General features: G+C 35.6%; 1 protein-coding gene across 1 annotated transcript in view; it reads right to left on the bottom strand.

Moving 5' to 3' along the window:
- Positions 1–18,289, bottom strand: part of LOC150092545 (uncharacterized) — a 335,783-nt gene that overhangs the window by 258,399 nt on the left and 59,095 nt on the right. The window contains exon 4 of the mRNA XM_090414232.1: positions 6,206–6,294. Within this exon, the coding sequence (XP_090270358.1) occupies positions 6,206–6,294 (89 nt within the window). The remainder of the gene's footprint in view (positions 1–6,205; positions 6,295–18,289) is intronic.

The following is an 18,289-nucleotide window of genomic DNA, read 5'->3' as shown; positions in this document are numbered from 1 at the left end:
AATCACGCGGGAAATTAATGTGTTATGAAACGAGATAAAGTGTCACGACTGCAACATAGTTACACTTTCAGACATATTTGAGTTCTTTCTCCTTGTTTTTGTATATAATATCTCAAACTAAATATCCCAAAAGGTGCAGTATAAATACAAATATTAGGGGTACTAAGGGGAGAAATAACTTAAGTATTAGTAAAAATTTTGGTGATATCTCGAGCATAGATAAGAGGAAATTACTAGATAGAATAAAAATCATAAATTGGGACACAACAGCAGCTTTAACAGATGAACTGTAGATTCAACTATATAAACATTACTCAAGAAAAAAATTAAACTGAAAACAAGAACCAAAAGTCGGAGTAATATAGTAAACTGAAAAATAATCTCTATTGATTCAGCTAGGGAGGCATGTGGTGAGGTTACCTGCAAGGATAGAAAAATAAGAACACCACAGTGGGAATAAGAAGTTAAAGCAGTCCTAGTAAAGAAGAAAGCAAGCCAACAGTTCCTATTAAATAAGTCAAGAGATGCTTAAAATAATAAAGAGAAAAATGTAAAAGAGCTAAGTTATGCATAAAAGTGGCTAAACAAAATAGTCATGAGTAGACTTTAAGAATATAAATATCAGGAAGGTGGCAAAATGTTCTGGAAGCCACAGAGAAAGCTTAAAAATAGAGCAAGAATACCATGAAAGGAATCAAAGAAGATAAAGATGACATGAAAACTGAAGACATATATATTTGATGTCTAGAGTAATTACTTTGAAACAATGTCAAATGAAACAGGAAGTGCAGAACAGCAAAATAAAATATTCAAGAAAAATACAGGTATCAAGTAAGATCAAGTATATAATCAACATTTGAGGTAGAAAAAGCCACCAAAAGCTCAACATTTGGAAAGGCAGCTGGAGCAGATGATACTGTGGTGTCTAAAACTTTGATCAAGTGATTTTTTTCTAACCCAATTCTCATATCTAACTTAAAAATAGTTTGATCACTGTCTTGTATGCTGCTATTTTAACTTTTGGTTTCCCCACCATACTTGCTTTGCTTATTCTGTTTATTTCCAAATTATAATTTGGAAATAAACTATTTAGACAGAAATGGAGATATAAAAGTTTTGAAATGGCTATGCATAATTCAAAAGACCTAGTCAAAGAAGGTTGAGTTTCAGATTACTGGAGTAGGGAACTCATAGTCCCCATCTATAAAATGATGAATAAAGTTGAATGTGAGAATTATAGAGGAATTTCCATACTGAGTGTCCCTGGTAAGATTTATGCAGGATGAATACTTGAGAAAAGGCTAAGAAAAATTGTGGAATTGAAACTTGGAGAAGAGCAAGCTGAGTTTAGGCCAAATACAAGATGTCAAGGTCAGATTTTCACTTTAAAACAAACAGTTGAGAAATCATGAAAATATAACAAGGATGTATGCTTAAGTTATGTAGATCTGGAAAAGGCACATACAACAAGTATAAAGAGAAAAAGCCTTTCAAAACCCTATAATTATACAGAGTAAATGTAATATTATACAGAGCAATACATACTCCATATTTAAGTTGTAAAGTCAGCAATTAGAACTGACTCCTCCACTATCTCCACCATTATTCATCATCTATATGGATTGCATTATGAAGGAAAGTGGCAGGCACCTGATACAGATGCATCTTGTTTTAGCAGGGGTTGTGTTCTAGAGAATTGCCACATATACCAAAATGCATAAAATGGGAGGCTCATAACATGGAATAATAAATGTTGGGTTTGCAAACAAGTGAGATTCTGATCTTTCAGAATTAATTTAATCAAAAATGCATCGATTTATCATACATATAAAGGCATTTGAGAAGTAAATAGAATATTCATCAAGTATAAAACAAATAACAATTAAAGCAGTTCATTATTTTCAACTTTAATACATCACAACTACATCTTAATCACATCTTCAATAGCCAGCATGCTAAAGTTGAATGTTCATAGTAAGTAGAGGGCTGCTTTCTGAGGGATCTCGCAATGGAAACCTCACTTGTAGTTTTTAACTTCTGATTGTAGCTGTCCTTGCAGCATTTTAAGACATTTTCAATCTTACTTTTCACTTTAAAGCTCCTCATGTGGTCAGGATCATGTACTTCAAAGAGTCATGTCAATATCTATTAGCTTAAAACCATGAGACATGACCATCACTGAGAGAGTTTTCTCAGACTCAACCTCCACAAGCTTGACTCAGATTCCTTACGTGCTTTTCCATAGGCAGAAGATCTTTACTGATCAGGGCACAGAGACTATTTACAGATATAGATAATACGACATAGATTAATCAGGAAACAAGGACACAAAATACACTGAGTACAGCAAATAGAGGTACGAAACAAGAAGCATGCTCGGAAGTTTCCAAAATCTTGAAGAGAAAACAGTGATAGCTTTTTTTTTCCCTGAACCAGAATTGGATATATCAAACTTAGCTCCCTACTTTATGTAGATATGTACTTCTAAACACATCCAGTGCAAGTTTTCAAAATTCTCCAACTAAATTGCATAACAGCTTTAACAAGTTTGGCATGAAAATCAGCAATACAATTACTAAGACTATGAAAATATGCAGGAACAGAAAACTTCAGCTGCATTCTCAATGGAGAACCTATAGAACGAGTGAAATATTTCAGCTATTTAGGCAAAGTTTTCAGTGAAGATGGCAAATTATAATTTGGAAATAAACAGAATAAGCAAAGCAGGTATGGTGGGAAGCCAAAAGCTAAAATAGCAGCATACAAGACAGTGATCAAATCATTTTTATGTTAGATATGAGAATTGGGTTAGAAATAAATCACTTGATCAAAGTTTTAGACACCAAAGATAAATAAATGGCATCAATGACAGGATTACATTAAGAATGAAGATGTTAGGAAGGAACTTGACATTGTTAACATTCAAGAATGTGCCAAAAGAACTAATCTAAAGTGGTATTATCGCTTAAACAGAATGGAAGAGGAAAAGTTAGAAAAAAAGAGGTGTTTGATGCCGAGATAGTAATAAAAAGTTTCAGAGACAGACCAAAATATCAGATATCACTATACTGGAATGCTGGCAAGTGATGTTAATATGAAGGAAAACCAGTGATAGGAGATTATTAATAATGTAAACTTAATCTTGAAGTACTGTCATAGTACATGTTGATGTTTGACTGTGTGAATAATGTTTAGAAACATTTGTTGATAAAACTGCAAACCAAATAACAGTAACACTCTACAATCTTAATAGATATAATCTTGTAGCAGTCAAGGTGGGAACTGAAATATCAAATTGAAACCAATAAATTGTGGCATCCAACAAATAAAGGCTACCCTTTATCTCCACAGCTCTTCGATTTATATATATATTTATATATATCACAACCATTGTCAAACACTGGAGATTGAAAGTTCATGAATCTCATTATGAAATGGTACCCACCTGGACACTCTTATATGCAGATGATCATGTACTGGCCAATAATGAAGATGAACTGCAATATTCTGTAAATCATTTAAACTTATTGCTGAAAGATTTAATATGGAAATATCAGCTGCAAAAACTAAAATTATGGCTTTCTAGGAAAGGAACCAATTCAACAATAAAATACATATTGGAAAAAACAATTATTGAGCAAGTAAACTGCTTTAATTATCTTGCTTGTAGTGACTTACAAAGAAAAATGAATTAATAATAAAATTCAAAAGTATAGCACTTAGAATACTTAATCAAGTTTTTAATCCTACAAAGTCTACCAGAATAAAAGCATACAAGACATTAGCAACACCAATTCTTACCTATGGATGTGAAATCTAGGTCATCAGAAAATAAGATATCATGAATAAAATAAATATGATACACCACAAGAAGAAAACTAACAGGAAGATTAGCCTAAAAGATGAGTTGAGATTGCAAGACCACATGGCCTACTACTGGACAGGATGCACAAAATTGGCTAGACACCTGAAATGTTAATAAGACATCAAACATGAAAAAAGTATTCTGTTTGAAAAAAATATTTTTTATGTAACTATGGAACAATTGGAGTGATTACTGATATTCATGGCATGTGTTGCAGTTGTCAAAATGCTCTGGTTACAAGAGAAACCAAAAAAGCTCTTTCTCTCTCTACCCCCCCCCTCCTCCACCACTTCCTTCTAGAAAATGCAAGTTTTGAAGAATACATCAGAAATCTGTTAACAGAAATGTGCATCTGTGATTAAGAACAGAGAGTGAACAAGAAGGAAGAAAACACTGACACTTCATAAATGTTATAAATAACATAAGATACAGAGTGGCCATAATTAAACTTCCGCTATTCAGAGCTTTATTTAGTTCAATCTAACAACCAAAATTTTACAAAATTTGGTAGAGAGACTAGTCAATACATGGGAAATATTCTGCAGGAAAAAATATTTTAGTTCAAAAAGTTGCCAATAGGGGAAATATGGCACTGTTATAGCACAGAAGAATAAAAATCATAAAACGAAGTTGAACAACTGTTTTGCTGCATGATAAGAACTATAAAGTAAAGGGAAAACTTCACAAACACATTCCTACTGATAGTTTTCAACATGCCTCACTTTACCTTATCCTGCATGATGCATCAGCTGCTCTTCGTGAATTTAGAACCTGCCAGAACATGCATAAAAGGTCAGGTCTCTATTAGCTAACACAGATCAATCATTCAGTAGTTTGAAGAAATGGATCTTTGGATGTTCAACCTGGCAGAAGACGGAAACCAGTGCCACCACAGCTGTTGACAGATTACACGAAAATGTTGCTGGTAGTAGCAGAACCCATGGAGTAGTGTGACAGTTGGATATGCCTTATTCCATGGTATGGAAAATCTTGCAAAAAAATATTTCATTTTATCTATACAAAATCAGTCACATACAGCAGCTGCTACATGATGATTATGATAAGTAATTGTCAGAGCAAATGTCAATCACGTATGATAAGCTACTGACATTTGCCCTGACATTTCTGGTTAGACTGGAAGTCGACGATGCTTAGCCTTGGAGAATTCTGATGGGAAGATGAGGTTAATTTTTATCTGAATGGGTATGTAAACACCCAAAATTTCAAATTTGGGCATCCAAATCACTCCACACACTCCAAGAACTCCCATTATATTCACTGAAAATTACTGTTTGGTGGGCTTCACAGCAAATTTTATAATGGGGCCATTCTTTTTTGAGGACATCACTCTGACAGGATCAGTAATTTGTTCCATTACTGCATGGAAATATTGCAATATGCTGAATAGTTTCATCATTCCACAACTTCAGCAACGATGATGTCGAGACTATTTTTATGCAAGATGGAGAACTTCCCCATATTGCATGACCAGTACAGCAGCTTCTACAGCATCACTTCACAGAAGAAAAAGTGATCAGTTCCTTCTTTCCAGTTGCATGCCCACCTCACTCCCCTGATATTACTCAATGCTATTTCTGGTGTATCATGGCAGTGTCAACATATCACTGACTATGATGAACATTCCTTCAGACATGTCATATTCTGCTGTTGGGAATGCTGTGTATGGAATGCAATTTCTGGTTCACAAGAACAGTGGCTACAATGAACCAGGTCTTCTTTCATATGGGTAAATTTGATGTGCTCGAGTGCAGATTTATGACAACACTTACTGTAACTAATACTATAATTACTGCGCTAAATTAAATTGATATTAAATGTTTTATTGCTACGTTATCATAAGTGAAACACAAATGTAATCTTTCATTTCAGTTTTGTTATTCATTTGTCTGTTCATTTTAATGCTTTTTTTTTTTTTTTTTTTTACATTGTATAGTGCCATGTTCCCCCTATCAGCAACTTTAATTTTTTTAATTTTTTATTTTTTACAGAATCCTTCTGCCAATGTCTTGATTAGTCTCTCTCTACAAATGTGATGACATTCCAGTTGTTAGATCGAGCTACAGAAAGCTCTGAATGAGGAAAGTTTAATTATGGCCACCCTGTATATACATTACTGGTCACCCCCTTCCTTACTCCCCACACAAAGCTGGATTGCAATTTTATAAATATCTAAAATCAGATATATCAGAATAAGAACAGTATGACAGTACATCTTAAGAATATATATAATGTATTTCTTTATGACATAATACTTTACCTCTCATCATGAAAAAACAATAAAACGTAAACAATCAAGCTAAAAATATATAATGAACATACCTTAAGAAAATCAGCAACTTGAGAAGCAATTGCACTTGAAGAATCCTTAACATCTGGCTCACATGAAGTAACAAGTGATTCATGGTCACCTGAAATATTAAATTTTATTTTTTAAAAAATTAAACTTTAAGATGCAGCAACTTACATGATTTTTGGTTTCCCCTTTTTTTTATGCATCTTTCACCCACATGAGAGGTTATAAACCTATAATACAATTAATACTGTGGGTAGACTAAGGAAATTTTTTACTACTTTTATTAATTTTAGAAGTGTAAGCCTGTGTAGCTCAGTGGATGTGGCGTTTACACACCATGGTGCTTGGCCGCACGAAGGAAGACTTGGTTCCAAGTCTAGTCGGTGACTAGAGGAAATTTTTCTAAGCCTTTTTACGACCGGTTCCCGAGTTAATCGATCTCTGGCACGGGCAAGCGGGTTTTTCCTCCTGGAAACTCAGGTTTTTCATTCCATAAACACAAGAAAATTGACCGTAGAACCCACATTATTTCAGACATTAAATATATTGTGTTAGGGTTAGGGACCACGAGATGGAGGCACATTTGAGCCGTCTCTCTTCATGGAACTGAACGTAATAGTAGCAAATCAGGAGCCAACTAGCTAGCGAATCAACTGACACTTACTTTGCCAGATTATTCTTAGAACAAGTCCAAGTATCATGGAAAGCAGACCAGATTCTAACTGTGTAGATGACATAATCACAAGTCTTTCACTTCCCACTAAATGCTCTTTATTTAACTTCCCTCCATTAACCATGAGAGTCAATGTCTGTTTTTTTTTGGTAGATTTTGTGATCTGCAATAAAAACTATTGCCACCAAAAAATTATAAAGAACACAACAAAAACCAAAATGAAATAATAAATACATGGCAGAGGAAAAAAAAAATTTCCACAACAACATTCATGGCCTTGCATATATAGATGATGTGCTGCACCATTTATAGTCATTATAACATCATTTGTTATTCCTAATGGAACCTCAATGTTAATTTTAACTTCATTTTTCTTTTACTACATTTTACACAATTTACTGATCTACTCTAGATCAAAATTTCTTAGATTTCATACAATTTCAACTTATCCTCATAGGGAGCATTGCACATATATCTGTCACCAGCTTGGTCACTTGTCTTTGAATTCTCTCCACCTCCTGATCATCAAGAAACCCAAATGAGCAAAACTGTGCACAGTAATCAGGATGTGGACAAATCATAGCCTTATAAAGAGGAATAATAACCTCCCTATCTTTACTTTGTTTTTCAACATCCAAGTAATCCTTTGAGCTACTTCGCCAACTTTTGCTGTCTGAATTTCAACTCCATGTCTACTGTAACCCTATGAACCTAGCCTCAATTTCCTGCAATTCAGCACCAACAATGATACGTAATATTTTTAACCAGAAGTGCATAAAACCTTACATTTTGCAACATTAAATCAACAACCGAGAGCCTCTGTAGTTCAGTTAGTATAGATGAAGCTCTTCGTTTCGAAGGACCTTGGTTTGTTTCTCGGATGTAAGGAACCTTTTTCTCTTTTGGCTAAATGTGAGTTAGCCAGTCTCATAACAGTGGCAGAGGGTTTTTTCATCTGGAAACTCAGGTTTTTCGTCCCACAGAACAGGCAAACAGGCCTGGGAACACACACAAATCTACAGTCATGCATACTTGCCCTTAGGGGATGCAGCAGAGGCAGGATACTGCATTAATTCATCATCATAAACCTCTCACTAAGGAACTCAACCTGTCCTAAGTGATGGATGGGAAAGGAAGGAAGGAAATTGATAACCATTATCCCTTGCCCACAATAAGAATCCAATCCTGCAGTATACCTACATCATCAACCTTTCGGGGGACCCTGTAACCTCTACAGAATGCGTCCCCTGGGTGGAGAACAGGGAAGCCCACCAAATATGGTGGGTGGTCCGAATATATTGAATAAGGACTCGTGGACCAACAGGGCCATAAGGGGGCAATCACCTTGATTGTAGTGAAGTGACACTCCCATGGTCCCCTAGCTGGATCTATCCTCTTCTTCCTTTACTTTAAGGAAGATACACTCACTTGAATCTTTCCTATAAGGCCTTATTTCATATCAGCAAAGTCGTTCTTATTTCATAACACTTATGCTATTAGTTATTGAGGGCTACAGGATTTTCCCATTTCTGGCCTATATATCTATAGAGGGGGGGACACCCCACCTCTATAATCTACTCTTTCCCCTTCAGTACCCTTACTTACAATTATAATAACGGAATTAACTCACGTAAAATATTTTTTATTAGTAGAATTTTCGCCTAAGTATCACAGCCATTATCAGTACAAGTACAAAGGCTAATTAAACAATAACTGACATATTCACAAGGTGCCACCTAAGTAGCTAAAGTAAGATAACTAAAAACGGTGCTTAATTTTTTTAAACTTATTTTTTTAAAAATAAACTATATAATATATGTGTATGCATTTACAAAAGTTAGGAAAGATTAGCTGATTTATAGAGTACTATCTCCCACAGAGGGGAAAAACGTAGACCATCCGATCTGTTTAAGTTAGTGGAGTGAAGTAACGTTTCACATGTTTCTTTGTAAAGCTGTTCCATGAGGAACCGACTTTTGTGAATGACTTTTGTCTTGTTCCAATGAACTCTATGTCTAGTGTTGATGGCATGCTCTGCAAGTCGAGACTGTTCAGGTTCAAGGTACTGAATACATGACCTGTGTTCTTCTAACTGGATAAGAGCAGATCTTCCTGTTTGTCCAAAATAGGATAACCCACAAGAGCAGGGAATATGGTACACCTAGATAGCTGATATGTGGGAGTTTGTTCTTTTGGAGACCTGAGGAATGTGGAGATTTTTCTGATTAGTCGAAAAGTAACACAAATATTTAGTGGTTTTAACACTTTAGCCATGCATTTGCTAATAGCATGCACATAGGGGATAGGTATATGTGTTATTTCTTCTGTATTTGAAGAGGATGCTGAAACACGACTACTCAACACTATTTATGAAGGACTTCTTATATCCATTGGATAAGGAGGAAGAATTATCATCATCAAATTCCTGTCATGCACCATCAAGGGGTGTACAGGATATGATAGTACTACATGAAAAATTTACATCATAACTAACTTCCTATCTGCAATTTTCCTCCAAATCAGTCCGTTACTTGCCAAGACTCCAACATTATCACATCTTATATTTCTATCATCTAAGGCACATTGTACCATATCAATCCAACTATATCTTGGTCTTCCTCTGGGTCGTTTTCTTGCCAACCTGGCAAAGAACACCTGTTTTGCTAATCTTTCCTCACCCATTCTGTTTAAGTGACCATACCACCTGAGATTAGCTCTGTTAACGCATTCCTGGATGCTGACAATGTCAAGTTCTTTCCTAATATCGTCGTTTTTAATGATATTGCCATTGATGCCATCTGTTCACGCCTCTAATCTTTCTCAGGACTCTCATACCTGCAGTCTCTAGTCTTTGGTCAAGTGTTTTACTTCTGACACAGCTCTCAGATCCATAGGTTAAAATTGATCGAACACTGTCTTGTGTACAGCTAATTTTGTGTTCAGACTAATTTCTCTCTTATTCTATATGAATTTATTCAATGGACTTTCTACTCTACCAGCTTTGTTGATTCTGTTGTCTATTTCCATTTTTAATTTACCATCTTCATTAAAAATCGTGCCAAAGTAGCTAAAATGTTTTACTTGTTCTATAGGTTCTCCATTCACAATGCAGTTGACATTTTCAACAATTCTACCTATTTTCATTGTCTTTGTCGTTTTAATGCTGAACTTCATACCATATCTATTACAACAGTTATTCAATTTAGTCAAGGAATCATGCAGACTTGTAGCGGATTTATTTAGAAGTATAACATCGTCTACATAAAGCAAAGATCTGACAGCATCTCCAATTTTGATATCATGTTTAATACCACTTTCCTTCATAATGTTATCCATATAAATAATGAATAACAGAGGGGATAATGTACATCCTTGTCTCACACCAGATTTAACATTAAACCATCTTCCTGTACTTCCTTCAATTCTAACTGCTGACTCACAACTCAAATAAAGACTAAGTATTGCTTGATATAATGCCTCATTGACACCATATAACTGCAGCGTATTGAATAGCTTCTCTCTTGGCACCTTGTCATATACCTTTTCCAAATCGACAAAACTTAAATACAGATCTTTGTTATACTCCCATGATTTCTCAACTATTTGTCATAAAGTGAAGCTCTAATCTTGACAGCCTCTATTTGGCCTGAATCCAGCTTGTTCTTCACCAAGCTTTTCTTCCACAATTCTTCTCAACCGTTTCTCAAGTATACTTCTATAAATCTTACCAGGAACACTCAGTAGGGAAAGACCTGTAATTCTCACATTCAGTTTTATTTCCCTTTTTATATATTGGTACTATGAGAACTCTACTCCAATCATCGGGAATTCGTCCCTCTGTCCAGACCTTCTGAACTATGCAGTGCAGTCACTGTAAGACTTTTATACCACCATACTTCAGCATTTCTGGTGGAATATCATCTTCTCCTGCTGCCTTTCTACATTTCAAGCCTTTGATGGCTTTTTCTACTTCAAGTATGGATATGTATTCCTGACTGCATGCCTGGTCAGTGTTTTTTTATCACTGTGCTATCACTTCTTGTTTCATTTAGCAATTTTTCAAAGCAATTACTCCATACTTGAAGGATATCCTTTTCTCCCATTTTCATGTCACTTTTATCATCTCTAACTCCTTTTACAGCACTCTTTCCTCCATTTCTAAGCTTCTTCAACAACCTCCAGAATATTTTGCCACCTTCTTGATATTTATTTTCTATGTTCTTGCCAAAGTCCTCCCATGACTTTTGTTTAGCTAGTTTTACACACTGTTTAGCTTTCTTACATTTGTCTCTGTATTCTGTAAGAGTAAAAGCTGACTTATTTGCCAGGAACTTTTGATATGCTTTCTTCTTTTCCTTCACTGCCTCTTTAACTTCCTGTGTCCACCAGGGAGTTCTGATTTTTTTTATCTTTGCACACAACTTCACCACATGCCTCTCTGGCAGAATCAATCAATGTTTCCTTCAGAGTTTGCCACTGAATCTCCAAGGTTTGATTCCTGTTCTCAAACTCTTTCATTTTCTTTTCAATAATATTTCTGTATTTTAGTCTACAGTTTACATCTGAGAGCTGCTCAACTTTTATTCGCTTTAAAACTTTCTTACATGTTATTCTTTGCAATATGAAATTGAATTTTATCCTGCTCAAGACTAAATAGTGATCACTTCCAATTTCAAATCCTCTGTACACTCTGGTGTCCTGCACCAGGGAGAAAACATCACTATCAACAATAACATAGTCAATGAGACTTTTCTTATTCCTAGCCTCTTCTCTCCATGTGAATTTGTGCACATTTTTATGTTGGAACATGGTGTTAGTAATAACCAGTCCATGTCCTGAGCAGAAATCCAACAGATATTTGCCATTATTATTAGCTTTGCTCTTTTCTCCAAATTTTCCCAAAATATTTTTGTATGTCTCACAATCATTTCCTACTCTACTATTTAGATCCCCAACAAGGACCAACTTTTCCTTTTTCATTGTGTCAGTTGCTTTTTCTAAAGCCTCAAAAAATTCCTCCACTTCTACCTTAGTAGAACCTTCTGTGGGACCATAGGCACAAATAAGTCTCATTGTCCAGTTCCCCATTCTCATATTTGCCCACATTACTCTACTTGTGACTGACTGCCATTCAAGAAGATTAGCCTCGTATTTTGTGTTGAATACTATGGCTACTCCTTCTTTTCCTTGATTGTCATTGCCTGAATATAACATTTTGTATTTATTGCTCAGAAAGATCTCACCAGTTTTGGTCTTTTTTGTTTCAGTCACCCCTATTATGTCGATCTGGTACTTATCTAATTCCTCAGCTAGCTCCATTTCTTTGCCATTCAGGCTTCTTACGTTGATAGTACTGATCTTTAACTCTGGTGATGTTGAGTTGGGGTTTGTTTTCAGATTTGTTCCAGTAGCTGACTTTTCGCTGTTCACACTGGTTCCCTGGCGAAAACAACGAGGGCCTTGTTTAACCGGGCGACGCCCCAGCCGGCATGAAATTTTGTCATGTTGTACCATCATTTTTTATTTTGGTTTAACCAATAAGAATACAATTTGGTCGGCTAAATCCCAAATTGCCAGCCCATCCTCGTTCGTTCAGTATCAAAGTAGATACCCAACAGGGTGCACCACGAGAAGGTGAGGATTGGACATTAGGTCAGAAGCCCTGGTCGGTTCTCCGCATTCCTTTAAAGGCTATGTGGAGGTCTCCTCTCAGTTATACAGCTTTGACCCTTAAGCACCCGAATTCATGTAATTTTATTATCATTTTCTTTAATATTACTCAAAAGTGTACCTATGTCTTAAATTAGCTCTGTAAATGATAATAGCATGCAAGATGTCTCTACTATGCAGGAAAAGTGGAGTCATTTTTAAAATACATGTGTATTCAATAACTGAAACACCTCATTTTCTGAATTAGTTCAGATAAATGTTATGGTTAAAGTGAATAATTCATATTATAACAGTTTAGGTTAGGTTAGTTTATAATGAAAAAAGTAAGGAAAGTCCTTCTTTTGCACTCAATGAAACCAGAAATCATAAACTAACCTAACCTTTATCGGTTGGAAATCATTATAAACTAACCTAACCTTTATTGATTAGGTTAGTTTATAATGAAAAAAGTAAGAAAAGTACTTTTGCACTCAATGAAATCAGAAATCATTATAAACTAACCTAACCTAAACTAACCTGGATATCGCATGTCGAACCAGAGTGTGGTCATAGTTTGTCGTGGGAAGATTAATGGGTATGAAAGATACACGTTGTTGTGGGCCGAGCTTGATGATTGAGGGAAGATAAATGGGGATAACAAATAAAGGCTGTCATGGGCAGATGAATTGGGATAATAGATAAACGTCGTTGCTGTACCCTCTTTCCTCATCAATGGAGAAAAGCACTGATTAGTTCCTCTCTGATTTATCTATTATCCCCATTCATCTGCCCACAACTTTTATTTGTCATCCCATTTATCTGCCTGCAATCATTAAGCTCGGCCCACAACAACATTTATCTTTCATCCCCATTAACCTGCTCACGACAAACTATGACTACACTCTGGTTTGACATGCGACATCCAGGTTAGTTTAGGTTAGGTTAGGTTATTTTATAATGATTTCAGATTTCATTGAAGTAGTACTTTCAAAAGAAGTACTTTCCTTACTTTTTTTCATTATAAACTAATCTAACCTAAACTAACCTAACCAATAAAGATTAGATTATGTTAGTTCAGGTTAGGTTAGTTTATAATGATTTCCGACTGATAAAGGTTAGGTTATAATGATTTCTGATTTCATTGAGTGCAAAAGAAGTACTTTCCTTACTTTTTTTCATTATAACTAACCTAACCTAAGCTGTTATAATTTCTATTGAGAAGTACTTTCCTTACTTTTTTTCATTATAACTAACCTAACCTAAGCTGTTATAATTTCTATTGAGAATGAAAACCTATATAGAAAATCTATAAACATGTTTTTATTACATTTACCAGACTCCTCTAGGAATTATTCAATTTAACCGGTCAAAGTGATTAATTCTAATTATTCACTTTAACCGGTAATTATTAATAATAACCAGATTTATCACTTTAACCATAACACACACACATATATTTATAGCATTATATAACATTAACATATTTATATGTATATATTTATTTATAAGAATAAAACTTTTTAAGATAAAACAGAAATTAGGAAACTCACTGATCAATAAAATATTACTTTCACTTTATAAGAATAAAAATATTATGAAAATCTAATTAAATAACACAAATACATAAAACAAAACTATATTTTGTGAAATATATCTTGTACTCCATTTACTTTTCATACATGGATATTATTATTAGTAGTAGTACAGGGAACTCCAAGGAGTCCTTAGATACATAAAGGGAGGACCTAACATCATGTCAAGAACAACTATTCAACATTCACACAGTATCTATCATACTTCATCTTGAACTCATTTACAGTCATGTCACCCACAATAGACTCTGGCAGCTTATTCCACTCATTCACCACTCTCCAATAAAAAAACCTAGCTCTAACAACCTTGCTAACCACACTCTTGCCCAGCTTCCATGGATGGCCCCTAGTCCTCCCACCACCAGTCCTATTCTCAAAAATATCTTCTGAATTAATCTTATAGAAACCCTTCAGTAATTTGAATGTCTCAATCATATCTCCCCTTTTCTGCCTATCAAGTACCATCATGTTGGAGGCTTAATGGAGTTTTTACAACACTCAAAAAGAATTAAAATAGAATTTAATACTTCCTATATTTTGTCCTAGTCACTAGGACATCTATGGGGATTACAAAAACAATTAATGTAACATATACACAAATAACAAACAATACTAAGCCCATCCACCTGGGTGACACTAAAGTCCTATCTAGGTAGAGTGCCCTCTAAGGGCAGTAGTAGGTGGCCTGGAATGTAAGGTGGGAACTCTGGTGATGAGTGTTTCCCAAAGTATTAAATTCTATTTTAATTCTTTTTGAGTGTTGTAAAAAAATCCATTAAGCCTCCAACATGATGTCCTCACAGCACTTAAGCCTCTACACACGTTGCCTATCAACCAATTTCTGCAACCCACAAATCTTCAACCTGTTCTCATAAGGTTCATTCCATAGACCTGCTATCATCTTGGTCACTCGTCTCTGGATCCTCTCCACCTCCTCCCCATCAAAAAGAAACCCTGGCGCCCAAATCTGGGCACAGTAGTCTAGGTGGAGTCTTATCGAGACTCGATACAGAGGAACAATAACCTGTTTGTCTCTGCTTGTCAAAGTATTTTTCAGCAACCAAGTGATTTGATGAGCTGATTTAGCAACTTTTGTGATGTGCCCTCTAAACTTCAACTCCCTATCCACCAACACTCCCAAACACGTGGCCTCATCAATCGCCTGTAGTACAGTTCCACCAATGTGGTATACTGCTGCTAATCTTTTCACCCCAAAATGCATAACCTTACATTTTGCCACATTAAACTGACATCCATCAAACAATCCAAATCATTCTTGAAAAGTTTGACATCCTGTGCATTCACTATTGCTCTACCCAACTTTGCATCATCAGCAAACAAATGAACAGTTCCTCTCAGATCCTTTTCTATATCGTTAATGAACAAATTAAACAGAAGTGGTCCAAGAACAGAACCCTGCTGCACACCACTAGTCACAGGCTGTCTTTTGGACTCTACTACTGAATAAACCACTCTCTGATATCTCTCCATCAACCACTCTCCTATCCATCTCACCAACCCTATATGCATTCCCATATGCTGCAGTTGACTGATTAGAATTCCATGTGGTATCCTGTCAAAGGCCTTAGAAAGGTCCAGTAGGATCACTGTAAACATATTACCCTTTTCCAGTTCAGCAGTCACTGTGTTATAAAACGCGGTAATTTACAACAGTAGTCGTGGAACCTCCTTTATGCAGTAGAACTATTCTCACATCTTTCCACCCCCTCAAGACTAACCCAGACCCAACATCTCAAATTAAATAAAATGGCCAAGGGCACTGATAATTCTTTAGCCGCTTCACGTACGACACGAGTTGGTATACCATCCAATCCCACAGATGTATTGACATTGAGGTTTTGTAATAGACTATTCACCTCCAACTTCATTCACCACCATACCATACCCGTATAAGCTGTTGGTTCCATCATTCCTGCAATTGACATTGGATAATATACTCTTGCGAAGTGCTTGCTCAGTAATTCCACTATATCAACTGATTTGGTTACCTCTCTACCATCGGTATTCTTTAAAATCATTCTGCCGTATACATTTTTTCTTTTACTTGCAACATATCGAAAAACTGTTTGGAATTCTCTTTAGCCTGCATGGCTAATTTTCTTTCATAATCCGCTTTTGCTTTTCTTACCACACTCGTTACCCTTCTGGCTTGCACTTTATACCGTTCATGTGTCTGCAGGTCACCTTTCTCCTTAAATTCCCTCCACAGTTGTTTCTTTTTTTGCAGCTGAAGCTTAATGGTGTTATTCATCCATTCAATCCCTACTTGATTTACTATTCGGACTTTAGGTATACAGTCAGGCATTGCCTCCTGCAAACACTGATTAACCACCTCCCATGCACTATCAACATCCAGCCCTTGCAGTTTTAATACAAACTCATTGTATTAATACAATATCAATACAATATCATTTCAATTTTTTTAGCGAATAACATTTTCCGTGGATTTTTTGCATGAGGCTTTTTCCTGCGATGAATTTTCCTCGCAATAAATTATCCATGCCACAATGAATCATTGGCAGTGAATTTTCCGTGAACTATGTGCATGAGCTATGGTAGCAGCATGCTCCAAATAACCAAAATAAATTCCTGTATTACCTTTACAAGTTGTCCTGTTCATCTGGCATCCATCCAACAACAGAGAAACAAGCCTTATCCATCATGTTCTGAAAAAAAGGGAGTTAAAAGGCAACCACCAAACTGTTTCTATTGTCATCATCTGAATACTCTCAAAAGTGATGGAGAAGGTCAACAACACCTAGCTTCTGCACTACTTGGATATCCATCAGTTAATGATCGCTGGTACAATCCGTACCAGTGATCATTCTATTGCAGACCTCCTTGATAACCTTACCACCTTTGAACACAGGCCATGGAAGAATTTGAAGAATCATCACATGAAATATCAAGTGGTCACTACCACTTGATATTTCATGCTAGAACTGGCATAAACTTGATGAAAGTTTAGGACTCTTATATCCTGAACTAGAATGAAGATATCACTATCCATAATAACATAATCAATGAGACTTTTTGTTATTCCTTATATATATATATATCTTTTCTCCGTGTAAATTGTGTACATATTTACACCGGTTCATGGTGTTAATGATGAACAGTCCATGTCCTGAATTCAGTAGATACTTATCAATGTCATTAGCTTTGCCCCTTTATCTAAATTTTTCCAACATTTCTATGTCTGTACTAATTTTCTAGTAGGTGAACTATAGATTCAAACTCACAAACGTCATTCAAAAAGAAATGAAAGAGTTTGAAAAAAAAAAAAAATTAACCAAACCTTGTAGATTCAGTGGCAAACCCAAAAGAAAACACTGATTCAGCCAGAAAGGCATATGTGAGATCGTCTCGGGTAGAAAAATCAGAACTCCATAGCAGACTCAGAAGTTAAAGAGGCAGTCAAGGAAAAGAAAAAAGCATATCAATAGTTCCTGGCAAGTAAGTCAACTTGTGCTCTTAAAGAATACAGAGAAAAATGTAAGACAGTAAAGAAGTGTGTACAGGTAGCTAACAAAAGTCATGGGAATACTTTGGAAAGAACATTGAAAACAAATATCAGGTAGGTGGAAAAATATTCTGGAAGTTATTGAAAAAGTATAGAAATAAAAGAAAGAGTACTGTAAAAACAATCAGAGGTGATAAAGGCAACATGAAAACAGAAGATAAGGATATTCTAGATGTCTGGAGTAATTAAAGACTCCTAAATGAAACAAGTAGTGTCAGTACAGTGATAGAAAATGCCTACAGAAATGCAATCAAGAAGACATCAATTCCTGAAGTGGAGAAAGTCAAAAACCTGAAATGCGGAAAGTGAGCTGGAGTAGATGATACCGAACCAGAAATGCTAAAGTATGGAGGTATAAAGGTTTTACGGTGGCTGCACTACATAACTAAAAAGGCCTCAACAGATGAATGAATTCCGGATGATTGGAGTAGAGCTCTCATAATACCCATCTATAAAAATGGGTACTAAGAAATATTGTGGAAGAGAAGTGTGGTGAAGAACAAGCTCGATTCAGTCCAAATAGAGGTTGTCAGAGATTTTCACTTTAAGATAAATAGTTGAGAAATCTGGGCATTATGCCTTTGATTTGCATTTAAGTTTTGTAGATCTGGAAAAGGCATATGACAAGGTGCCAAAGATGAAAGCTATCCAA

This window comes from Typopeltis vanoorti, chromosome 25 (assembly GCF_054136105.1).
Source record: "Typopeltis vanoorti isolate ZY-2024b chromosome 25, IOZ_Tvanoo_1.0, whole genome shotgun sequence".
In the NCBI taxonomy this organism is placed as follows: domain Eukaryota; kingdom Metazoa; phylum Arthropoda; class Arachnida; order Uropygi; family Thelyphonidae; genus Typopeltis; species Typopeltis vanoorti.
The sequence above is the reverse complement of the archived record's forward strand: the minus strand, read 5'-3'. Positions and strand labels throughout refer to the sequence as shown.